Source organism: Theobroma umbraticum, unplaced genomic scaffold (genome assembly GCF_002168275.2).
Source record: "Theobroma umbraticum cultivar Fairchild unplaced genomic scaffold, ASM216827v3 scaffold_147.0, whole genome shotgun sequence".
In the NCBI taxonomy this organism is placed as follows: Eukaryota; Viridiplantae; Streptophyta; class Magnoliopsida; order Malvales; family Malvaceae; genus Theobroma; species Theobroma umbraticum.
In genome coordinates this window covers 4,642,813-4,667,950 of record NW_018397259.1, presented here as the reverse complement: position 1 = coordinate 4,667,950, position 25,138 = coordinate 4,642,813, and the positions used below count along the sequence as shown (strand labels likewise).

Genomic DNA, 25,138 nt, shown 5'->3' with positions numbered 1-25,138 from the left:
TGAGTAGTTTATGTTTTTCTGTGCTGTTGTTTAGTTGTGAGGAGCTATTTTGAGTCATCTCATATCCTTTGATTATGTTTCCTTGTGGGTTTACCCTGTTTCAGCGTGAATCCTATTTTAATAAAGTCTTGCTTTTCAAAAAACAAAAATGGGTAATAAGGCATGATTATTTAACCCAAAATAAGGCATTTTTTACTCTTCAGGGCATTTAATGTGGCATGATAATATAGTCATATAGCATTTTTTACTCTCCATATTAATATCATGTCAGTGCCATATAAATATAAAATAACAAGTGGCATGTTGACTAATAACAATTTGTCAACTATTTTTTTAAGGGCTTATTTAACCCAAAATAAAATTATAAGAGCTTAATTAAACACAATAAAAGAATGAGAGGTTATTGTACTTTTCTTGAATAGTTCAGAAACTTTTTTTAGCATTATGTCATACACATGCACAAAAACAGGAAAGGATCTAAATATGTACAATTAGAAGTGAGAAAAAATTTGGTAAATTTGACTTATTTGACTTAGTCGACAATAGTCGTTAATTCAGTTATTATGATTAATTCAGTTAAAGGAGTTGGTAAAGTTGGATCGATTTGGTTAGAAAAATTTAAAATACGTTAACCGAAATAATTGACGTTATCTTTACTATTTTTATAAGGTAAATCTTAAATGCATCTCACTCACAATTTTTCCATGCTCACATATAAATTAAGGGATCATATTGCATTAAACAAATGACAAATAGTAAATAATCTTATTAGTTTTTTTATTTTTGTTGATTTCAAATTTCATATGTTTGTTTTTATCTACATAATTAATATATATATAAAATATCTTATAAAGTTTAGGGTTTAGAGTTTTTAAGTTATACACACACATAAGCATGAAGGATCTAAATGGGTCAAATAAAATTGACTTATTTGACTTAGCTAATGAAAGTAAGTTAATTCAGCTAAGCGGATGTAGGATAGAGTTATATGGAGAAAAAGCACTAATGGTCTCTATTTTGCCAAATATTTTTTCAAACAAATTGCAAGTAATGTGGGTGCTAATCAACACTTGCGAAAAATGATATGGGCTAATCTTGCTCCTCCTCAAGTGGAGGTTCTTTATTGGCAAGTTCTTAAAGGAAAAATGGCTGTTAGCAGGGGCAACAATCTCACAAGCCTAAAGCTAAATAATCAAATGAGGTATTTTTTATTGAAATCAAGCAAAAAAAAAAAACTTTACTGTCAATTGAAGATCATTAAATACATATTATTGTTAGTTGATTGAAAATAGGAGAAATAGTTGAAAATTAATAATATTGTGGGAATTGGGAAGTGACAAAAAATTGAGATGTATTAAGCAAATAATTAGAGAAGTGAGATAGAGTTGTAAGGTGTTGTTTGGGTGAAGTGGGAATCAATGGTGTTTTGAAAGACAATAAAGGAAACATAAAGATTCTTTTCTCCAAATCTATAGGAATTGCGGATTCAAATCTAGTCGAGATCGTTGCTATTAAGGAAGTTTTTCTTCTTTTTATTGCTTCTTCTTGGGCTTGCACTCATAAGCTCATTCTTGAATTGGATTCATCTAATGTTGTCAAGTGGTCGAATATGACGCATCTACTGCACCATGGAGGATGAGAAGCACTTTGTGTTTGGTGAATAGTTTGAAGTATAGTATTCTCAAATGGATAGTATTTTATAGCTCAAGATCAGCCAACCAACTTGATGATCATTTGGCCAAAAGATGAGGTTGAGCAGTCAAATGATCTTGTTTAGGTCTTTCTATTATGTTTTGTTGCATGTCTTCTTTTTCCTAAACTTTTTCTTTTTTCCATTCCTAATGACTTTTTTGGCTTCTTTTTTTATGGCTAAATGGCTCTTTGTTTTGTTGGCTGCTATTTTATTTATGGGTAGTTTGTGTTTTTGTGTGCAGTTGTTTAGTTGTGAGGAGCTATTTTTGAGCCATCTCAAGTACTTTTTTTGTTTTTTGCTTAGCACCATCTCATGTACTTCGATTATGTTTCCTTGTGGGTCTGCACTGTTTAGTGTGAATCTTATTTTAATAAAGTCTTGCTTTTCAAAAGACACAAATGTAGGAGGTGATTATAGAAAACGAGGAATATAAGTAAAATAGTAAAAGGAAGTCTGAGGCGTGGTATCACTGTCTTTAAGGATAATTTTCATCCCTTCGAAGTATGAAACTCGATGCAAAAGGATTATAGTGATTATCCTCCAAGATTTAACATACTCTTCCTTAGTAGTTTGCACAAACTATTAAAGGTGAATAGGAACAGCAGAAACAAAAAGAAAGAATCCAGCTATCGAAGGAAGGAGGCAAAGAAGGAAGTAAAGAAAGCTTAGAAAATGATAAGTTTTTTGGTGTATGTTGAGAGTGAAGGTGTGAAGCTGTATTTATAGGCATGGAGAGAAAAACTTGGTCAACTTATTTACTAAGTCAAATAAATGTTGGAGCATAACCACGTAAGGTAGGTAGAGTTTTAGTATGATTCCAGCTATCGAAGGAAGGAGGCAAAGAAGGAAGTAAAGAAGCTTAGAAAATGATAAGTTTTTTGGTGTATGTTGAGAGTGAAGGTGTGAAGCTGTATTTATAGGCATGGAGAGAAAAACTTGGTCAACTTATTTACTAAGTCAACTTATTTACTAAGTCAAATAAATGTTGGAGCATAACCACGTAAGGTAGGTAGAGTTTTAGTATGATTCAATCAAGGCTGAAAACTTTAAAAAAAATTTAATGCCAAGGTACAAAAATTCACTTGGGCACAGCCCACATGTACATTTGCACACAAGGGGGGGAATCTGAAATTTCTCAAGGTTTGGCCCAACCTTGTGTGTGCGCGAGCCCACTCCATTTTCTTTGCTTGCAACAAGCCCATAATGTGTTTTCATATATAAGGCTTTCACCATTTAAGTATCTTGGCAATGTGAGATGTTTGAACCTTATGAAATACACTATTTTTTAACAACAAATGGGTAGCGATGAGAGGAGTACTACCCCATGTTTGGAGCTATGAAACTTTTCAAAACATTTCTAATTGTTAGAGTGAACTAGTTTTGGTTGAAGATAGTACATTGAACAAAGGAGTTACAATCAATAAGTGTTATTAGTCTCAACTTATGAGAATGAAAGAATAGAGGAGATTATGGAACTTAAAGTTGAAAGAAGGGTTTATAAGCTTCTTACAAATAAAATACAATTAATAGAGAAAAACATGCAAGTAGATGAAAAGAACTCCAAAAATTCACTATAGGAGATATCAGGCTCAAAAAAAATTAAAAAGCAGTGGAAATGAGGAGGAAAAAAGAGTTGACATATCCATTATGAATAAAGTGGAAATGGTTGAATTGGTAGAACTTGATTGTGCAAGAAAGCAAGGAAAGGGGAGGGAAAGCAAAGCAATTCAAATTCAATTGCTCTTCCCAACAACTCGAGAAACAACTTTGAAAAAGAGGAGCAACCAATGTCAAATGACAGAGGAACATATATAGAAAGTTGAATGAAAAGAAAGCATAAAAGGGGACAGTGTTATAGAAGCAAGATAGCAAAAAATTGAAAGAAAAATGGAAAGACAAAATGAGACCTACATAAGAAGAGAAAGGAAGAATTAGATGAAACGGAGATGGGCTTTAAAAATAATAAAGGAATTCAAGAAGAAGGCCTAGCAAATAAAGAAAGTGAGATGGTCTACAAAAAAGACCATGGGCTCAAACAAAAAGATTGGGTCAAGGCTATTAGTGAAAAGGAGTAATTAGGTGAAGCCTAAGATATTATGGGGTTGAGTAATACAAAAGAGGAGGCCATGGAGAATGCACAGGCCCAATCAAATATAGGAACGTTGAGAAATGAGGAATCGAAAAAAAGCCTTAAGTGAGAAAAAGAGGCCTCAGCAAAACAAATGAAAGGATGGAAAAATAGAAAAAAGGAAGAAAGAAAAGGGCATGGAAGAAAAGGAAATAGAGAGAAATAGTGAATAAGACGAGGTTAGAATTCAGAGATTAATTGGAGATGAAAGTGAAAAAGGGGGAAAAGAGTACTTGCAAGAAATTTCATGGGCAACAAAACTAAAAAATTGGAAGGTGGGTTTGCTAATAGGTATTGAGGCGAAAACAAGTGAGGTGAAGAGGGGAAAAGGGAGAAGAAAGAAAAAAAAAGGAGAAAGAATAAGAAATTCATATAAGAATCTAAAAAAGATGAAGATAAGGTGTTAAATACATCATTTACAAATAGTGATGTTATGAACCGAAATAACATCATACTATTTGAGGCAAAAAAATGTTGGGAACTCAAGAAATCAGTTAAAATAATTAATTTTGGTTAATTCAGTTAAAATGATTAATTTGGTTAAAACTGACATAGCCAACTTAGCTGATGAAAGTGATTACTTTGATTCAATTAATTCAATTGGTTAAAAAGATAGTTAAAACTAAACCAACTTAACCGACAAAAGTATATTACTTTGATTCGATGAGTTTAATTAAAATGATTATTTTGGTTAAGAGAGTCAGTTAAGCTCTTTATGTCAGATTAGGTTGATTAAAGTGTTTAATGTCAATTAATTGAATTAACAGACTTAATACTTACTATTTTTGTAGGGTAAGTATAATGACAAATAGCACATAATCTCATTAGCATTTTCATTTTTTTTGTTAATTTCAAATTTCTTCTATTTATTTTTATATATGTAAATATATAATCCCTGCCAATATTCACCTCCTCAATGTAACAAAAAAATCAATTTATATTTTTATGAATTTTTATTAAAACATTAATATCAATATATCAATAACTATATAAAAAACTTACAAAAATTAAACATAATGCAAAGCTAATATCTATCTATGAAATATGTGACTATCATCGCACTTATTTATTCAAAAATGTGAAAGATTTTTTTATTTGTATAAATCAATTAGAAAAATTACAAAACACTTTCTTAGGAGACAGCTAAAGTAAACATGTATACAAGCACCACACATTCATATTTTCTTAAACAACACAACAAAAACCCTACATTTTCCCCTATACTACACGATTGACTACATTGGTTATGTCCAAGTAGACAGCTAAAGTAAACATGTTTTTGGTAGCTACATCCAATTGCTTAACTAGCTTTGCCACTCGTTGCAACTCCAAGTAATGCAACGAGATGTGTCGTCACCATTGCAGGACGCTTGTGTACACCAATGGTAATTTTACTTAAAAAGGAACAAATATCCCCACAATCAATCTATTCACATCTCTAGACCTATTAGTGAAAACAACTTTTGGATACATGAAATGGGTAATAAATGGGTCACGAGTTATATTGATACACGATAACATGATTAACTAATCATATTTTAAATGTGTCTTAGATCGGGTTAATCGAGTTTGACATTGTATTTGAATGAATTACGATTGGTTTTCAATTAATGTTTTTATATTTTTAATTATTTTAAGATAATATAAAGATTTAGATTTGTATAATTGTTCTATTCATTTTAATGCTTTTGAGGAAATTTGTTCTCTTAAATCTAAAAACCTCATTCTTAAAAAAGTTATCGATATTCCTGTAAAGCAAAAACATCTCTAAAAAATAAAAGTATCTCTGAAACTTATAAGGCATATTTGCAAAATTTTTAATATTTTAATTAATTCTTGTTAAATTTTCAAAAGAGCAATTATTAAAAATAAAGAAAACCTATTTATAAAAGGCTTTCATTGTCATATCAAAAGAGGAACCAAGAATCACTCAATATATATATATATATATATATATATATGATTTAGTGGTGTTATTGGGCCAAGGCATTTCTTCAGAAGTACCCGCATGGATCCAAAAAGTGCTAAGGCCGAAGCCCAAAAAAACAGAGGGCAAACCCGGGGTGCTACAAATCGTTGACCCATATTTCCCGGCAAGCTGATTGGCTGGTAATTGAAACAGAAAATCTAAAGGATTGTCATTCTCCCTCACGTTTTTGTTCAAAGGAATTTGGATGGCTCAATTGATGAGAGCACCAACAATCTGCTTCACTCCAAAGCTATTTCCTAAACACCCCAGAAATAGGATGGCTTTGAATGCCAACAACATGACCGCTTCCTTAAACAACAATACCAACAACAGGAAGCTTCCCATATTGCTCTTTGACATCATGGACACCATTGTTCGTGACCCCTTTTACCATGATATCCCCGCCTTCTTCAGGTAGATGGGTCTTTCATTTCCTTTCTTTCTTCTTTTTTTTTTGATGCTTTCTTTGAATAGGGTTTGTTGGGTTTTGATCATTGTTTTTTCTTTTGAAAACGGTGTAACTGCCCCTGCTGGAAATATTATTTTTGGAAGTGATCAAAGTTAAATTTGATGGTCAGAATGTCTTTCAAGGAACTAATAGAGTGCAAGCATCCAACTGCATGGATTGAGTTCGAAAATGGGGTGATTAATGAGGTATCCTCCTAAAAATATAATGTGGAAAAGTTTGGTTATATTTCTCCAGATATTTGTTGAGTAAAGTAGTCATATGAATATGGTGTTGAGGTATCTTTAAAACTGTTTGATGGAGATAGCTAACAAGAGTAAAATATTTCTTAAAATATGTTTCACTTGTCAATTTTGAGGATTGATTTCCATGTTAAGCAATAAAAGCTATGATGGTTATTGATTACCTTTGGATTGTGCATAGGTACTTGAGACTTGAAAACATCCTTGAGCTTCTGTGAGTTTGATTTTTCAAACTTGAGCTTTACTCAATTAGGCTTGAATACTTTAGATATATATAATGTTATTCTATTTATATATGCTTGAGCTTGACTTAGCAGTGGATGAGTTGAGTTTGATTGTTTCCTGCGTAGCTTGCAAGCCAGCTTGACTCACTAACACCCCAAGTTGGACACACTGTAGTTGTTTTGTTTGCTCTTACTTCTCTGTCGTTGTTGTTATCCTACATCTCATCTGAAATATGATTTAGCAGTTGAACACAAAATAACTAGCCTCTTTTTAGTCCTTTTCTTTTGTCTCTGATGCATTACCAGCTTTTCTGATGAGTGGATACACTAGCTAAAATATTGTTCTTTAACTAATTTCTTTTTTATAGTATGCATCAACTATTGATGCTTGTCTAAATAACCACTCCATAACATAGCACTTGTGTATTGCTTTTAGACTAAATATCACCATTTGCATTCATTTATATTTTCATTCTTTACTTATGCAGTAGCCTATTGGTTTTATGTCAATGTGGATCTATCTATAACCACGATCCTTTACAATATTGGCCCATATAGTTATTTCTTTGACGGAAATGTATGGGCACTTGTAAATTCCTAGTCCACCAAAAACCTATTATGAAGCATTACTTAATTGTTGCAGATGCAATTTCGCCTGAATCAATCCTTTTGGATTTCTGTTTTGTTCTTTGCTTTTTCTTGTGATTTTATTTCCTTTTCTTTTAGCTTCGGGAGTGTGAAAAAGTTATCTTATTTCCTTTCAGGAGGAGCTAGCTGGAAAATTCTTTAAAGACGGAAGGGCTTTTGATTTGGAAGGTTAGATTGCATTTGGTCTTTTTTTTTTTTAATATTATTCTGTCTGTTGGTTGTATTAAGGTGGGTGAGTAGTTTCATTAGATATTTGCAAAATGTGTTTGATTTTAGTATAAATTCTCAAATAAAATTGAAATTCTGCATTAATTCTGGTGGAGCTTGTTTCATTGTGGCATTTTTTTACCTTTGTTGTGTATGGCATGTACATAGATTTCTTTACCATAATTTTTTAGCACCACAATGCTAATTTTTGTGAAATTAATATAGTAATCAAGCTAGTTAGGTATAGAATTTCTGGTGGTTAGGGTTTTCAACTGCAAAGGAAAAGGTTTAAATGAGCTTGGACTCAAACATATTGACAACGAGGGAAGGGGGGATTTGGAGGTAAACTCTGAGTACTGCTTAATTAGAAGTATGTTGAAAAAAATTTCAGCAAGTAGAAGAAATGGTTTCAAGGTTAATTGTTTGGGGGTATCAAGCTAAGTGAAGCATGGGAATTTTGATATTAAAGAAGATACAAAGGAAAAAGGAAGGCTTTGCGTTTGCAAAAAGGTAAGCATAGTTATAGTGTCTAGGGTTGTAAGTTATTACACTGAATAAAAGAGTAATACATATGGCTTGTAGTGCTGAGTGCCGGATTCCCAAAAGAAAGGGTTAGGCCATTAAATATGCATGCTTATGTTGATATGATGCGTGGATTATGGACATTGTGGTAGGTTGGTGAGTGGATACCTGTGTGGTGTTTGCATACATGCAACTGCATGTGAATGCATATACATATGTGATTTATTGATTTATGATTTTGGATATTTATTCATGTATGCATGCATGCCAGTTCTTGCATGGTGTGTGTGTGTGGCTAGAGAGACAGAGACAAAGAGGTAAAGAAATTTTGAATTTATTCAATTGCGTATGCATGCACATGCCGTTATGCTTGTGTTTTTTAGGGCACATGTGTCCTGAAACACATTCAAATTTTTGTCCAAATACATTTATTTGTTAGCTTGTTTATTTTTAGCATTTTAACTCCAAGCAAAAGGAAAAATGAATTTTTCTTAGAAACTGTAGTTTAACCAACCACAAAGACATCTCAAAGCCTATGGTATCATGATGAAAGCTGATATGAGAAATTTGGTTTTCAGACACTACTGGTATCACAAAAATACCTCTTTGGCACAAAATGTGGAAAGACATGTTGCAGTGGTGCTCTTTTCAGTTTTTGTTGGTTATTGGGGTGAGATGGTGTCGCAAAATAGTAATGGGGTTGAATTAGAAAGGAGAAATATGCATTGCTGAGGGAGCATGAGAGAGGGGAGGGAAACTGAAAGGATAAAGACAGAGCAAGTTAGATGGAGGATCTCCTGTGAAGGAGTAACAGATAGAACCAATTGTCTAGTAGCTGGCATATGTACAAAACCTCCAATACTGGTGACTGAGTTTCTAGTCTGTGGAAAGATTGATGCAGGAACAAGTACAAACTGTATCACATCTGGTAAACAACTAGTGATTGTTTACCCTTATTTTTGTTCAGATCATAGTGAATATGGTAGTTGCCATTATTTGCCAAGGAATGAAAATATATCTAATAAATCAATTGCTTGCCAACTTCCATACATACACACATACATACATATATACATACTTACATACATATATATATAATATTAAGAAAAATTAAAGATAGCAAAACTTCATTTGCAAGTGAAAAATGATTCTTTTTTAATATTTAAAAATGAATAATTGTTTTTGTAAGTAATAATTACTAAACAAATCATACATAAAACTCAGGACTGTGCTTTGATGTTGTCTTATTCTTGAGAGCTGGACAGGGATGGAGGAGTCTGTTATGCTATTATAAATTCATTTCCATTTCTGGTTTAGAGAAACAGATCGCATTTGTTGAATACAAGAGGAAGCAGTGATAACGTGGCAGTAGATTTTCAACAATGTTTTGTTCTTCAATATATCATTTACAATTTAAGTGTATGTCCATGAATTATATCTGATATCTCTATGTTCGCTTTCATAATTGTGTTAAGGTATTAATTTCAATAACCTTTTTGTTAAGGCCTCAAAAATTGTATGAGAAGAGGATATTCCTACATAGACGGAATTGAACAATTGCTTCAAGCATTAAAACAAAACAACTATGAGATGCATGCTTTCACAAATTACCCCATCTGGTAAGATGGATCAGCTCTCCTGATTCCTTCTGATTTAGTAGTTTATTAATTAAAGATATGTACATGTGTATGTATTTTTTCAGGTACAAAATAATTGAGGACAAGTTAAACATTTCAAATTATTTATCCTGGACATTTTGCTCATGCATGTATGGTACGTTCAAAGACTCAAACTATTCCCAATTCACTATTGGTATCACTCTCATTTCTCAGTGTTTATCTGTCTATTTAATCATATCAGTGAGTGCTTGTTTTGGATGTGCATGTTCATGAGAGGAAGTGCTTGTTGCTGCTGTCTGATCTAATTCTGGCTTGGGTTGATTGTGTTACTTTTGTATCTGTTATGTTTTCTCAGCTTTATACATTATTATTACTTTCAAGTGGACTTTTACTGTTTCATTTGCATAAATGCTCCGCATGTTGTTTGTGGATATTTAATGTTAGAATGGGCTATTGAAAAACTCTTAAGCGTGGTGTTCTTTTTAGATATTCTCTAATTCCTGCCCAAATTAGAATATAACTTCCATATAGGAGGCTCATATCCTGTGATTCCTGGATCCCAATAGAGAATGTCAATTCTAAATATATTTTTATTAGTTCCTAGTTCCTTAGTTTGTTGTCTCATGTTTCACATTATAACCTCTAAATAATAATGTGGAAAGATGATTTCCTCACTTCTTTAATCTCTCGCTCTTAGGTCATGGTCAAAAGTATAAAGCCAATGGTGATTGTAATGTCTTGATAATGATTAATGTTGCTGATTTGCTCTTGGGCTGTTTTTAATTTATCAGACCGATGTGTACTGCTTTATGGAAGTACTAAGTAAAAGAGTCTACAGCTAGTTTATATTTCAACCAAAAAGACAATTGGTGCTTAGAATTTTCTAATTTGTTTTATGCTAATTTGTCCCATTTATTTTTCTAAACCTGACTTCGGCACATTTTCATTCCACTTTCTGACTGGATATGACCCTTCCTAATCTTTTGGAGTTGAGAAGGTATTTATATGATTGCATCTGAAAATGACCTGCATACTCAGAGAGCACCTAAATGGACTTTTGAACATCAAATTCCCTATTTTTTTTGGTTACACTGTTGCGATTCTGTTTACCTAGTTGAACATGAAATAACAGTTAATGGTGGCTGTTGCATTTTATTTGTGCTATTAAATATCAATCCAAAATATCACCCTTTTTTGTTGTTACATGTCTGCTAATTGGTCAACTCCTAGTTTCTAGTCTATTATTATTTCTTGCAGAAGCAAGTGAGCGGTTACGTTATTTCTGACTTCTTCATTCAAAGATAAATAAAGCAAATATCTATTTACGGTTATGATTTTCCTTTTGTTTATTTTTTCTATATTTTTCTTTTTTCTTTCAGTCTCAGTAAATATTTCAAGATCTTTTAATAATGTACAGCGGTCACTAATCGTGTTCTTGAGCAAATATGTATATCTCAAGAGAATATTACTACCTGCTTTCTGGTTTCATGTCGCTCATGCTGCTATGTTAAATGATTCTGTTTACTATGCATCCAGGAAAGAGGAAGCCTGACCCTGATTTCTATTTGGCTGTTGTGGAACATCTTAAAGTTGATCCTGTGAGCTGTATATTCATTGATGACAGGTATCATCCTTGCCAACTTCCCACTGAAGAGGCACTTGTAATAGGATCCAAAACCAGTAGTAGCAGAGAGTACAAACCCTGATTTTAGGGAAAAAGCCTATAGGAGATGATACACCTTGTGTCAAAGCAAAATTATGCTGTCAAAGCAAAGTTAGGACACCTCTCAATGCTAATTGTAAGCAGTTAGAAATTCTCTATCTTATGCCTGTGTGGAGACATGAACACATGGATGCATGTTTTGTTGTAACCACATGCCCTTTTGTGTCTGTTGGGTTTGCATGGAAGTTTATGTTTATCATTGTTTGTGGGATAACTTCTAAGTGCCACTTTCTGGTGGTACGTTTGATGATATGAAAGCCCAGTGTGCGTTGAGCTAAGCGAAGGGAGATAGCCATCTCACATCCTATAGGTCTCACTCTCCCTTCTCAAGGTTTCAATTCGAGCCTTGAAGTTGAAAGTCCTAAGTTTTAGACATCAGCATAACCGCTTTGGGGTCTAAGTGCCAATGTGATCCAGGGTCATGGTGTTATTTCCAATCCACTCATAATAGGCTTTTCTTTGAAGGAAACTTATTTCTTTCTCTAATGCTTCTAGGCCAACTTTGAAATGCAAATTTGATATATATTTTGCAACAAATCGAACTAATACTTTAAATTCTTATCAGATGCTGTCAACGTATTAGCATGAGAAAACTAAAATTGAGGAAACCATCCCACAAATGTCTTAGAACTCATTTCACTGACTTGGCATGCATGATTTTATATCTCTCACAGAGACGTGCACATACACACATAAGTTTACTTTCTGAGGACAGGTGCACTCTCCTGTTGCTTCACTTACCAATGTGTGGTATGGTGAACGTCTCAGGATCAAAAACGTTGAGGCTGCTGTCGGAGTTGGCATTACTGGTCTTCACTTCAAGAACCCAGATTTACTACGTCAAGATCTTGAACCTTTGGGGGTTGACATTTCCATAGATGGACATGTAAGTGAGAATCAGCTTAAGCCTGCAGAAGGACAGACATGGTGATATCTAAATTATATATTTGTGTTATTGTCTTTTTGGCCTTCTGCCTTGTTAATAATCGCTTCATTGTCGTTATTTTGTATGGATATCCTTCTTTGTATTGAGCATCCATTGAACAGAGTATGTTGGAATTCCCCCGGTTATGGTGCCCATTGGACCTTCCGCATCCTCCCTTGAACACTCAACATCAAAGTCCAATCCCTACAGAATAAATAAAAAGGAGCGAATATTACTAACATAATTATGGATAATCAACACCAAAATTACAATACTAATTTCATTACAAATAAATATAAGATTTAGCGAGTCTAGTCAGGTGTGTGACTGTGTGTAGTAAAGAATTAAAGGACTTTGAAACAAATAAATTGGAACTCTTAAGGACTAAATTAGTACTTTCCAAAGTATAAGGTGGACTAAATTGAAGCAAAGAGAAACACCCAAGTGTCTTCTCAGTTCTCTATCTCTTCCCGCCCTAAAATTCCAGAGGTTGTTATGTTTGCCTAATAAATTTTCAATTTTTTCAGTTCGCTGTGGTTAGCTTCTCTCTCTCAAACTGTCCTTTCTTCTTTTTCTTGATTGAATTATTTCCAATAGGTTGGTTTCCAAGTTCTTTTATCTGAAGTCTCATAATTCGATCGAAACAATTGACAATACCCAATTTTAGCTTTCTGGGTATTATCAATTTCTGTACTTTTACCTGTAATTGTTTTCTTTCTAGTTCTTAAAACTGAAAATTCTGCTTCTTTACTCATTTTTCTGGTAAAAGTCAATCATCTGCTGAATAATTGGATGGATTTAAAAGTTTGCTATTTTTGGAGTTCTTTTTGCTACTTCAATCGTAACAAAACATGCTTTAATTCTTTATTAGGTATGTGTGGCTTTTGTTTTTTTTTGTTACTTTCTTCTTGTTTTAATGTTCTTGTAGTTGCTAAAAAGTAAAAGTTGAATACAAAATGTGGCGTAAAACCAACGTCGTAGCTAACCTTTTGCAAACTTGCATAGACAAGAAATCTATCCTACCAGGCAAAGTCCTTCATGCTTATATTCTCCGCAGTAACCTTTTAGCCGATACTTTCCTGTGTAACCGTCTCATAGAACTCTATTCCATATGCAACGACCCAACGTCAGCTCACCACATGTTCGACCAAACCCCTCAAAAAAACATTTATTCCTGGAACGCCATTTTAAGTTCCTATTGTAAAGCTGGAAACTTAACATTTGCACGTAAAGTGTTCGAACAAATGCCTGAAAGAAACGTCGCTTCATGGAATAACTTGATTAGTTTAATGTTAAAAAATGGGTACCAGGAAAAAGCATTGGATGTTTATAAACTTATGGTTTTGGAAGGTTTTTGGCCTACCCATGTTACTTTTGCTAGTGTTTTAAGTGCCTGTGGAAGTGTTTTAAATTTGGAGCTTGGGAAGAGATGTCATGGTCTTGTTATTAAGATTGGTCTTGATAAGAATATCTTTGTCTGTAACGGCTTGTTGTCTGTTTATGCTAAATGTGGGGTTGTGAAGGAAGCTATTAAAGTTTTTGGGGACATTGATGATCCTAATGAGGTTACTTTTACAACAATGATGGGTGGATTAGGAAAGATTAATGGGGTTTTTGAGGCTCTGGAAATGTTTAGAATGATGTGTCGAAAAGGGGTGCAGATTGATTCTGTTTCATTGTCGGCTGTTTTGAGTGCTTGTGCAAAGGTGGGGGAGTATGGCGAATTTGGTTGTTATGAAGAGAATTATAGATTTTTGTGTAATGTAGTACTAGGGGAACAAGTACATGGTCTTGTGGTTAAGCTTGGATTTGAATGTGATCTTTATTTGAGTAACTCATTGCTTGACATGTATGCAAAGAATGGGAATATGAAGAGTGCTGAGACAATTTTTAGTAATTTGGGTAAAGTCAGTGTTGTTTCCTGGAATATTATGATAGCTGGATATGGTCAGAAAGGACAAAAAGAGAAAGCTGTAGAGTGTTTGCAAAGAATGCGGTGTTGTGGTTTTGAACCTGATGAGGTTACTTATATTAATATGCTTGCGGCATGCAGCAAGCGTGGGGATGTTGAAACTGCACGTCAGATGTTTGATAGCTTGTCGTGCCCAAGTGTGATTTCATGGAATGCTATAATCTCTGGCTATTCCCAGAATGAGAACCACAAAGAAGCGATAGAGTTTTTTAGGGAAATGCAGTTTCAAAATGTGAAACCTGACCGGACTACTGTGGCTGTTATCCTTGGCTCATGTGCTGGAATGGAATTTTTGGAGGGTGGAAAACAGGTCCATGCTGCCTCACAAAAGGCTGCTCTTCATATGGATAATTATGTTGCTAGTGGACTGATTAGCATGTACTCAAAGTGTGGGAAGATAAAAATGGCAGAGTGTATATTTTCTTATGTGCCAGAATTGGATATCGTCTGTTGGAATTCTATGATTGCAGGTCTTACACTCAATTCTCTAGACAAAGAAGCTTTCATGCTCTTTAAGCAAATGCAACAGGGTGGAATGTTGCCTACTGAATTCTCTTATACAGCAATACTAAGCTGTTGTGCAAAATTGTGTTCTTCATTTCAAGGGAGGCAGGTCCACTCTCAGATAGTAAAAGATGGCTATATGAATTATGTCGTTGTGGGGACTGCCCTTGTTGATATGTATTGTAAATGTGGTGACATAGATGGGGCACGAAAGTATTTTGATAGGATGCCTGTCAGAAATACTGTTACATGGAATGAGATGATACATGGTTATGCTCAGAATGGACGTGGAGATGAGGCTGTTCGTTTATACAAAAACATGATTGCATCAGGTGAGAAACCTGATGGCATAACCTTTATTGCTGTTTTGACTGCTTGTAGCCACTCAGGATTGGTAGATCTGGGGGTCAGAATATTCAATTCAATGCAGAGTGACTATGGGCTTGAGCCAGAATTGGATCATTATACTTGCATCATTGACTGTCTTGGCCGAGCTGGTCATTTTCATGATGCAGAGCTCCTTATGGACAAGATGCCATATAAAAATGATCCAATCATATGGGAAGTTCTGCTTAGTTCTTGCAGAGTTCATGCTAATGTCAGCTTAGCTCAACGAGCAGCAGAGGAACTCTTCCACCTGAAACCTGAGAGCTCTTCCCCTTACGTGCTTTTAGCTAATATCTATTCTTCTCTAGGAAGATGGGATGATGTCAGGGCTGTTAGAGAGCTGATGAGTGATAGACAGATTGTTAAGGATCCTGGTTATAGTTGGACTGAAGATAAAGAGCAAGATATAAGTCTATCTGTTGGGTGATACATACTACTACATTACGTTAAAGATCAGTCATTTCTGTTTTACAGGCTATACTGAAGATGGTAACTAAAATCACTCATGAGAAGGCCAAGAGAATGACACAAGAGGTAGAGTCAGCAAAATAATTTCTGTTTGGTTAATGTAGATGCTGGTGCAGACAAGTGGGAAGTATGTGATTTTATGTAAAAAAGCATTATTAACCTTCTATTCATGTCTATTCATTTTCTTTCTTTGGTTCCTCTAGTTATCTATGTTAACAATGTGATTATCTTTTGCAGCCTGTATGATGATGGTAAACAAAATCAATCATGAGGTTAAGAGATGTGGCGTTTTTTACAGTTGAAAAGGTATTCATATGATTGCATCTGATAATGAAAATGACAGTTAATGGTGCCTGTAACATTTGCTTGTGGTATCAAATACCAATCCAATGTATCACCCTTTTTTAATTGTTACATGTCTGCTAATTGGTCAACTCCTAGTTTTTAGTCTATTATTACCACTTGCAGAAGCAAGTGGGCGGTTATGTTGCTTAAGGCAAAACATCTTTTTGTCTCCAACTCAATTATGATTTTCCTTTAGTTTTTTTTATCTTTTATTTTCTTTTATTTTCTTTCAGTCTCAGTAAATAGTTCAAGATCTTTTAATACTGTACAGCTGTCACTAATTGTGTTCTTGAGCTAATATGTATATCTCGAGAGAATATAACTACTTGCTCTCTGGTGTCATGTAGCTCTTGCTGCTATGTTGAATGATTCTGTCTATTATGCATCCAGGAAAGAGGAAGCTTGATCCTGATTGTTATTTGGCTGTTGTGGAACATCTGAAAGTTGATCCAGCAAGCTGTATATTCATTGATGACAGGTATCATCCTTGCTACTTCCCACTGAAGAGGCACTTGTATAGGATCCAAAACCAGTAGTAGCAGAGAGTACAAACCCTGGTTGTGAGGGAAAAAACAAGAGGAGATGGCATACCTTGTGTTAAAACAAAATTATGCTGTCAAAGCAAAATTAGGACACCTTAATATATGCAGTTAGAAATTCTCTATCTTATGTCTGTGTGAACACATGAACACATGGATGCATGTGTTGTTGTGACCACATGCCTGTTTGTGTGTATCAGGTTTGCATTGGAGTTTTCTTTGTATGGGTCTGTCTGTGTTCTATCATTCTTGTGTTTTTTGTTTTTAATTCTTAGAAGTAAAATGCATGTTTAACATTGTTTGTGGGATAACTTCTAAGTGTCACTTTCTGGGGGTACATGTGATGATATGAAGGCCCAGTGTGCCTTGAGCTAACCAAAGGGAGATAACCACCTCACCATCCTATAGCACTCTCCCTTCTTGAGGTTTGAATCCAAGCCTTGAAGTTGAAAGTCCTGCGTTTTAGGCATCAACATAACCCCATTCGGGTCTAAGTGCCAATGTGATCCAGGGTCATGGTGCTATTTTCATTTGACTCATTCATAGGCTTTTCTTTGAGGGAAACTTATATCCTTCTTTAATGCTTTGAAGCCAACTTCGAAAAGCAACTTTAATATATATTAATTCAATAACGCGAGCTAATACTTCAAATTTCTTATCAGACGTGGTTAACGTATTAGCATGCAAAAACTAATACTGAGGAAACCATCCCACAAATGTCTTAGAACTCATTGCACTGGCTTGGCATGCATGATTGTCTATCGCTCACAGAGGCGCACACATACACACATTACTTTCTAAGGACAGGTGCACTCTTCTTCACTTACTAACATGTGGTTAGTAAGCTTCTCAGGATCAAAAACGTCAGAGGCTGCTGTAGGAGTTGGCATTGCTGGTCTTCATTTCAAGAACCCAGATTTACTACTTCAAGATCTTGTCCAGTTGGGGGTTGACATTTCTATAGCTGGACATGTAAGTGAGTCTCAGCTTAAGCCTGCAGAAGGACAGACATAGTGATATCTAAACTTACACACATTAAACTATTATCTTAGTGTTATTGTCTTTTTGGCCTTGTGCCTTTGTTAAAATTGCTCCTTTATGGTTATTTATTATAGATATCATTCTTTGTATTGAGTATCCATTGAACAAATGATGCTATAATTGCAAAATCTGTATACCTAAAAATTATCAAACAAGTCAACGTCTAGCTACCAATGGTGGCCCAAACGCAGCAAGATTCCCTAATTAAACTCGAATAAAGCTAAACTTTATTAGATAAATAAATATAAACCTCAAAGGGGAGCAAAAGTGCAAAAGTAGATACGCAAGCATTATATAAAAATTAGTTAACATTTAATATGCTTATATATTATATAAAAAAAGATGAATTTAAAATTTACAAATGAATTTAAAATACATGCAAGTAATTTCAAATTCATCATTAGGGATCCAATTAATTTATGTTTAAAAATAATTATGAAAATCAGGTTTACGTGTTTTTTATAAAACAATTTAGGTTAAGCTTGAAATTCAAATTGGTGTAGATAATGTAATTGGTGAGTTTAGAGTGAATAATTAGTAAGAAACAAAGAGAAACACCAAACTTATATATATTTGCCGCCAAAGTGGAACTCTAGGGACTAAATTAATTCTTTTAAAAGTACAAGGCAGAAAACGAGATATAAGTCAATTTCGACGGCTAACATGCAATTATACAAACAAAAGAGGGGTACAAATTACAAATAAGAAAAACCATACTATAACAGACACTCGCGGATCTTTGACCATTTTCCTCTGTTTATCTCTCTTTTCTTTGTTTTCTCTCTCTTCCCGCCCTAAAATTTCTGAGATTGTTATGTTTGTCTAATAAATTTTCAATTTTTGGAAGCATGAGCGTCACCCAGTTCGCTATGGTTAGCTTCTCTCTCTCTCTCTCAAACTGTCCTTTCTTTTATTTTTGGGTTGAATTATTTCCAATAGGTTGGTTTCTCTGTTCTTTTATCTGAAGTCTCATAATTCGTTAGAAACAATTGACAATACCCCATTTTAGCTTTCTGGGTGTAACCAATTTCTGTACGTTTACCCGTAACTTTTTCATTTTAGTGCTTAAAACTGAAAATTCTGCTTCTTTACTTATTTTTATGTAAAAGTCAATTATCTGCTGAATAATTGAGTGGATTAAAAGGTTTGCTACTTTTTTTCATTTAATTCAGTGGGAGTTTGTTTTGCTACTTCAATTGCAACAAAACATCCTTTAATTCTTTGTTAGGAAATGTTTGGCTGTTGTTGTTGTTTTTTTTTTTTTTTGCTATTTTCTTCTTCTTTTTTTAATGTTACCCAACTTGCTATAAAGTAAAAGTACTTAGTACAGAACAAAGTTGTAGTAGTAGATGAAAAATGAGTGAATTCATGTGAATATGATTATTCCATATAAAAGTAAAAGGGTACATTTTTCTATTCTCCAAATTCACGTTGGACTTTTAATTTTTCAAAAATGTGTTTGCTTTTGTATTTAATTGCAACTTTTGCTTCATTTTTTTCCAAGTAAAAAGTAAGTAGCCAAAGTAACAATCATAATGGGACTAATATAACTAAGATGCAGGTGGAGGAATTGGCCTTTCTGGTTAAGTACAATCTTCCTTGCAAGCATCTCGTGCTCTCAATGGAAGAGGCTTTCGTTAATTTCCTTCAGGATGATACAAGGTAACAGAATAACCTGCATCCCCACGCAACAACTTCCGAGGAATTTCATTTTTTGTACATGTCCTATACAATTATGAGCATATTTGAATGATGAAAATGTTGGATTGCAGCTCAGATGGGATCCTAGAGTTGGAACCCATGAACTCATATAATCGGCTTCTCCTGCATCGTCTTGCAGATATATTTGGGTAATTTTTTTGCCTTAAAAAACGCCCTTATTTTAACTAGATAAGTAGACTTAATGTTTTTATCACTAATAATTATTTGAGTTGACTTTAGAGCTGTATAGTTTTCTGAGTTACTGTTTAACACTGATATTTTGTTACATTCTGCTAGATTTGCTCATGAATCGGTTGGTGAAGGAGATGATCGGCATTTGGTTTTGGAACGATGCCCAGAGACATCAATGTACTTTTTATCCTAATTGCACGAGTTTTGGACATTTATTTATTACTGTGCTCATAACCTTGCATCTTGTCTTGCAGACCTTCCATTCTTGTTAGTGATATATTATGGCAGTGTGATGAGCCTCAGTCTCTCACAGCATCACGTCATTTATTAGTGAGAGAAGAAGCTCCACCAGGTAAAATTCTTCCTGTTGTTTAAGGCACTGTGTGGGCTACTGGTTCATGATCCCCCTAGTCAAGCAAGAAGTCATTGGCAATTTTTGAGAATACTATGTATAGCTGAGAAAATTCTCTTTTCTTTGCACTTTTTGATGTGGGTTACTTATAGAGGATCCAGAAGCCTGTAATACAGTATCCTTTTGTGTCTGAAAGTTATCATGCCGCCTTGCCCATTGGGGAACTACAAGGAAAGGGAAGAATGGATGAATTGGGTGAAAGAAAGGATCCAGTTCCCCTTGTCTGGGTTGCTTAAAGATGAAGAGTAGATAGAAAGGAAGAATAGATTGCGAATCTTGTTAGTAAAAGAATGAAAGGGAAGGAAAGAGTAACATTTAATTTTCTTTTACAGTCATATGCATTTTGTGTTGAAAAGAAGTTGTCAAATAAGGATGAGGACAGATTACCATCCAAAGGGGATTATGGAGGGTTTGGGCAGGATACATGTATCCTAGTATTCCCATGCCCTCCATTATTAAGTTTCTGAAACAAGGGAGAGGGACAACTCCTCTCTAGAAATATGCACCAACATTTTTCCGTCATGGTATTCATTTGTCTTATTGCATGGCGCCCTACTTCTATCTGTCTAGATGTAATCCAAGTATATTCAAGTGCTTGAAGAGCATATCTGCCGTAAAAAATGCAATTACCTCGATCAGATATAAAGAATCTGTACTTTCGTACTAGGTACCTTTGGCTGGGCAGTGAGGAGACTGTCTCTTCTTTTTCTTCTTTCTTAGGGGAAGCCTTTGACATTAGATTCTTATAGATTTTTTTTTTATCTAATCTAAACTTTAAAGGTTATTGCTGGAAACAAGCTTAAAAAATTGTTAAAACTGTAACAGGGATAAGATTATGGGATGTCCAAAAAAGGGACATTGTTTTGGACATTCCAAAGTGGAAACTAGGACATCCAACTTGGGAATGGAGGGAGTATTTATCATGGGGCTATTCTGCTGCATTAATTGAAAGTGTTAAGGTGATAGGTCAAGGAATGTGGGTCTCTTGAAAGAGGTCACTTTGAAGAGCTAAAGCACTAGATTGTTTCTTAATAACTTTTTAGATCCTATTTTAGTTGAACATAACTAAGTAATGACTGTTTTAGTTCTAGCGTTCCACCAAAGTCCCATACCTTATTGTTAGGATAAGAAGGACCTGTTTATGAGACTCCCTCTCTTTAAGCATTTGCAACTTGGCTGCTAGGAGGGCTCTTGCTGACCGTTGGGGTAACTCATTTATTTTTTATCATTTCAGAAGAACATAAATGAATGCTGGTCTTGTGGTCCATTTCATAGGCTGAAATCTAGATTCTATCCCATTCAGCATCAACTGTTATGCTATTCCTTTATTCCCATTTTGTTGTTTGTTTCCTTTGTCTTTCAGTTAAATGTTTGCTCTGAATCTGTTCTTGATATTATGCTGGAAAAGGCTGTCTTCTGTTGGCATTACCTTTAATTAGATAAAGAGTTGAACAATGATTCTCACCATGTGGAAGTATGTAATAGAATGGATAACAAAGCTACTTTGGCTCCTACCGAGACTGAAACAGAATTCTTGTCTAAGATCCTATGTACCAACCAATAATAAATTTTAATTAAGTGACTAGCCATAGACCTTGTGCAACGTGGCATGCTGCAAAGAGTAATGTGCTTATTTTGAGGATTGAAGTATTTATTATATGCACACAAGTTGCTAGTGCATCTTCCAGACCAGTATAATGATTTAGCGATGTCTATATGATTGAAGTGGTCCAGGGTTGACTCTTTTCATTTTCCCTTTTATTTTTTTATTTTATTATATGATTGAAGTGGTCCAGGGGTGACATTTTTCTTTTTTCCTTTTATTTTTTTATTTTATTTTACTTAATTTTGTCTGCATATATTTCCAGTTTTGTCTATATTGATTATTGAGTAGCATGAAAGTGTTAATTACCAGGACGATGAGACCTGAAAAATTGCCTTTTCTTGTTTCAGTAGTGAAGACGGAGTTGCCTTCTTTTGAGCTTAGTCTTGAGGCGAGAGAAGCAGCTTACTTGGCAGCTCGTGAGCGGATTTTTTCAATGGATGTCGAAGAGGTACGAGAAGCTGTGAAAGAGAAGCCACGAACCGTTCCTGTTGTGGCTCGTCGAATGATTGCACATGCTTTGGGCCAAAAAATAAACTCATGCAGTCAAGATGTTAATGCCAGGGATTTTAAAGACCATGAAGGGCAACCTAATGAACTGAACATTCATGATAAGGATGAAGTTGATAATAATTTGAGAACCGAAACTTATCAAGATACTGTTTTTGTCCCGGGCAATGCATTCAGTAAAGCAAAGAGCAATGCACATAAACATAATGCATCGGTCGTTAGTGAGAGGAATGTCTCAGACAAACCAGCTCAAAAGGGGCCTGCTGATGTTAGGATACCTGGAAGAAGTCGAAATAGAGTTAACAAAGAGTACTCAAAAGAAGAACATCTAGGAGCTGCAAAGAGAATGTTTGCTCATGCTTTAGGTTTGAGCTCAGCTAAGGATGGTGTTCTTTTGAAAAGCAGTGAAATGAAGGCAATCGACAATAAGTAAGGTTGAGTGACATTTCAAGATAACACATAGATCATTTATTTCTTCTGTTGAACTTGGTGCAGTAGATAAAGAGCTCTTTGACTTTTTCTTCCAACTTATACCAGTTAAGGATAGAGCTCCATGATGATACTACTGTCACAAATGAGAATATGCAAAGAAGAAAACCGTTAACCTGAGGTGGCATGGTAGCTGCTTGCTTGAGTCCTCTGGAATTGCATCTGGTGAGATTGCTTTCTTCTCATTGCGTAAGTTCTTTCAATGAGAAATGATGATGTTTTGTATACTTGTTTGCATTTGACTAGAGTTGCAAGCTCTCTGTTTTCCATGGACTAGAAGGCGCATCTAAGCTGCACAGGAGTCATATGTGCTGGTCAAAAACATCCATTCTCTCCCATGTAAGATGATGTTTGAACCTGAATAGTCTGTAGTCTGTTTTGGTACTGACTTGAGAGATACCGTGAGGTTGTGATTGTAGGAAACTATGTTATAGAAAAGTAATAATTTGTAATATGTGCAGAGAATTTAATTCTCAAGTAAATTATAAGAACCCACTTCAATGAATTTGTCCGGCTATCTTCTTTAGAACCTACACTTCCCTGACTAATTTTGTTGCACCTTATGTCTTATATAAGCAAATACGTGATAGCTAAGTCTCGAATATCTATCAGTCATATTCTGTTCTGAATCTGTGTTAAGACTTTGTTCATCCTGTTGGAAAGCAATCTATTTTAGCAGTATTTAGAAGGTTGCCACTTTCCAAAGCCTGTAAGAAGATTGGTTCTAGAATTCAGGCACATCGTTACTGCCAAAGCAGTTTAAGGAGGATATTTATATTATATGTACCAGATACCACAGGAGAAAAGATTATCTGAGGGAACTCAACCTTGTCATACGGTTTAATTCATCGACATGAATTTAAATCATTTGAGATTTCATTTATAGACTTCCAGCATCTAACTTCAGCTCAAGAGTAACGAATAATTTGAGGTCTACCTTATAACTTGTTCAATCTCTTTACATGTAAGCAATAAAACAAGCTGCTAATTTCTTGAAATGTGCTTCATATTCGGAGTAAAATGTTCTGTTCTTTCCTTGTGTCTTTTTTCCTTGGTGTGTATTTTAGCTTTCTATATCCAATAGTTGGACGCAATGCAAGATAGCCCCATGCCTTCCCCTATACCACCTCAATCTACGGTTAAGGTGGAATTCGTTACATTAAAAAAAAAAAACAGATATCCACAAAATAATATGGAAATCGAAATTAATTACAGCTCGAACCCTTCTTGAATGTAATGAGTAACCCTCTTGTATTCTCCTTGTAGTTTATGATACAAAAATTACAACAGAAAGACCTGGGTACCATGGTTCCAAAGAGCACCTCCTGCGGCGTTTAAGACTCCATAAGAAAGCAACATACTGCAACCACGTCACAACCAAAATGAAATTAAGAGAGCTGTTCCTTGGATCTGCTGTACGATGGATCCAGTAGCTGCCCTTTAGAAATCAATCACTTCACCACAAACGTGTTGTCCCTTTTTCCCGGCGGTAGTTAGTTGAGCCAGAAAAGACAAAAGCTGAAGATGTAGGATCACAGCTACATCACCCTTTCACTTCGATGGGAAAAACTTCTGAAGAAAGCCCCATAGACTCTTGGGCAATGAGGAGAAAGTACTTTCAATTGGATAATCTCAGCTTGTCATGTTTGCCTTTCTGTTCTTGGATTTGAGGACTTAGAAGCCAACGCACGAAGCAAAGATTGAGTGGCTACAAACTTCTCTCTGAGCATGACATTGTAGTCATACAGACGTTGAAAATTCTTCTCTATATCGGACAACTCAATCTGAGAACCAGACTTGAATTCTGCATTGAATAAGAAGCAAGATTACAAAGAGCAACTCTAACATAAATACATCAGTTAAGTCCCTATCAAGGGTTTTGGAGGAACACACCACTAAGGCATATGGTTTCAGTTCATCATATTGAAAGAAGTGTGTTTAATAGGCAGTTCTAAATTGGAGCTTCAGATCATCTCCAAGCAAATGACTTTGAGATTGAAGTGGCAGTTTTAAATTGGAGCTTCAGATCACCTCCAAGCAAATTACTTGACAATGGAGTCAAACGCTCACAGTTTAACATTTGTATTTCTAGCTTTTACCATTCAGCTGGCTGTTTTCAGTTACAAGAAGTCATCTATATGTATCACTTATCATTTAACCACCCAACACAATAACTATGAAAGTTCATAGCCAGTTGACTTTAGAAAGAGAAACTATTGGAGTTGTTACAAGTGAGGACAAGCAAGCACAACTTCATAAGGCAGAGAAAACAAGGGAAAAGTAGTTCACAGTCAGAACCTTGAACAAAATTTATAAAATTCAAATGCCAATGACCATTGAAAGGCACATTTTTAATCAGTATTGTCCATCAAGCTCATATTCTAGATTTCAACCAAACCTATCAGAAAGTCCAATAGCAAATCACATGCCAATATGCAGACAAGCAATGAAGTCACAGGGGCTTCACATTGATGACCAAACCTGTAGGACACTAGTGAATATCAAGAGCCAAAGTTCTCCTAGGAATTTCTTTATTTTTTGATGATAAGTTAATTTTCTCTTATGACTTAACCAATGAAAGCCAATATTTGATACTCATTGCAAATCAT

The 25,138-nt window shown here is 34.8% G+C and overlaps 4 protein-coding genes across 12 annotated transcripts in view; 3 read left to right on the top strand and 1 right to left on the bottom strand.

Annotated features, from left to right (window-relative positions):
* The first annotated feature begins 5,928 nt into the window (after window positions 1-5,928).
* Window positions 5,929-17,731, top strand: FHY1 (Haloacid dehalogenase-like hydrolase (HAD) superfamily protein). The gene is made up of 11 exons (XM_021426025.2): window positions 5,929-6,204; window positions 6,369-6,444; window positions 7,487-7,538; window positions 9,604-9,718; window positions 9,802-9,872; window positions 11,255-11,342; window positions 12,210-12,855; window positions 15,704-15,824; window positions 15,935-16,003; window positions 16,433-16,520; window positions 17,435-17,731. Exons 1-7 carry the CDS (start codon window positions 5,996-5,998, stop codon window positions 12,370-12,372), a joined length of 774 nt encoding a protein of 257 aa, XP_021281700.1. The 5' UTR covers window positions 5,929-5,995; the 3' UTR covers window positions 12,373-12,855; window positions 15,704-15,824; window positions 15,935-16,003; window positions 16,433-16,520; window positions 17,435-17,731.
* On the top strand, window positions 12,849-17,731 carry LOC110414675 (Pentatricopeptide repeat (PPR) superfamily protein). 4 transcript variants are annotated; one of them, XM_021426022.2, is made up of 4 exons: window positions 12,849-15,763; window positions 15,935-16,003; window positions 16,433-16,520; window positions 17,435-17,731. In XM_021426022.2, exon 1 carries the CDS (start codon window positions 13,323-13,325, stop codon window positions 15,654-15,656), a length of 2,334 nt encoding a protein of 777 aa, XP_021281697.1. In that variant the 5' UTR covers window positions 12,849-13,322; the 3' UTR covers window positions 15,657-15,763; window positions 15,935-16,003; window positions 16,433-16,520; window positions 17,435-17,731. The 4 variants fall into 4 exon arrangements, with proteins under 4 accessions (XP_021281697.1, XP_021281695.1, XP_021281698.1 ...); XM_021426020.2 differs by having other exon boundaries at window positions 12,849-15,824; XM_021426023.2 differs by having other exon boundaries at window positions 12,849-15,824; window positions 17,423-17,731.
* Window positions 17,732-18,356: 625 nt separating this feature from the next.
* LOC110414743 (uncharacterized) lies at window positions 18,357-23,058 on the top strand. 5 transcript variants are annotated; one of them, XR_002445053.2, is made up of 7 exons: window positions 18,357-18,494; window positions 19,184-19,284; window positions 19,395-19,472; window positions 19,621-19,692; window positions 19,770-19,867; window positions 21,881-22,694; window positions 22,776-23,058. XR_002445053.2 is itself a non-coding variant. In XM_021426134.2 (7 exons), the coding sequence occupies exons 1-7, from the start codon at window positions 18,471-18,473 to the stop codon at window positions 22,579-22,581; spliced, it is 966 nt and encodes a 321-aa protein (XP_021281809.1). In that variant the 5' UTR covers window positions 18,357-18,470; the 3' UTR covers window positions 22,582-23,058. The 5 variants fall into 5 exon arrangements, 4 of the variants coding, with proteins under 4 accessions (XP_021281809.1, XP_021281808.1, XP_021281810.1 ...); XM_021426134.2 differs by having other exon boundaries at window positions 21,881-22,469; window positions 22,578-23,058; XM_021426133.2 differs by having other exon boundaries at window positions 21,881-22,474; window positions 22,578-23,058.
* A 337-nt stretch (window positions 23,059-23,395) lies between these two features.
* LOC110414742 (uncharacterized) overlaps window positions 23,396-25,138 on the bottom strand; it is an 11,271-nt gene continuing 9,528 nt past the window's right edge. The window contains exon 9 of one of the 2 annotated variants that reach the window (XM_021426130.2): window positions 23,396-24,333. In XM_021426130.2, coding sequence (XP_021281805.1) covers window positions 24,170-24,333 — 164 coding nt within the window. In that variant the 3' untranslated portion in view covers window positions 23,396-24,169. The remainder of the gene's footprint in view (window positions 24,334-25,138) is intronic. The other variant, XM_021426131.2, reaches the window with a different exon arrangement.

Coding starts and splice junctions, on each gene's coding strand:
- FHY1 (XM_021426025.2), top strand. CDS start 5,996: ATGGCTCAATTGATGAGAGCACCAACAATCTGCTTCACTCCAAAGCTA. Junction 7,539..9,603: donor AAGGGCTTTTGATTTGGAAG/GTTAGATTGCAT, acceptor CTTTTTGTTAAG/GCCTCAAAAATTGTATGAGA. Junction 9,719..9,801: donor TTCACAAATTACCCCATCTG/GTAAGATGGATC, acceptor GTATTTTTTCAG/GTACAAAATAATTGAGGACA.
- LOC110414675 (XM_021426022.2), top strand. CDS start 13,323: ATGTGGCGTAAAACCAACGTCGTAGCTAACCTTTTGCAAACTTGCATA.
- LOC110414743 (XM_021426134.2), top strand. CDS start 18,471: ATGAGCGTCACCCAGTTCGCTATG. Junction 19,473..19,620: donor CGTCTTGCAGATATATTTGG/GTAATTTTTTTG, acceptor ACATTCTGCTAG/ATTTGCTCATGAATCGGTTG. Junction 19,693..19,769: donor CGATGCCCAGAGACATCAAT/GTACTTTTTATC, acceptor CTTGTCTTGCAG/ACCTTCCATTCTTGTTAGTG.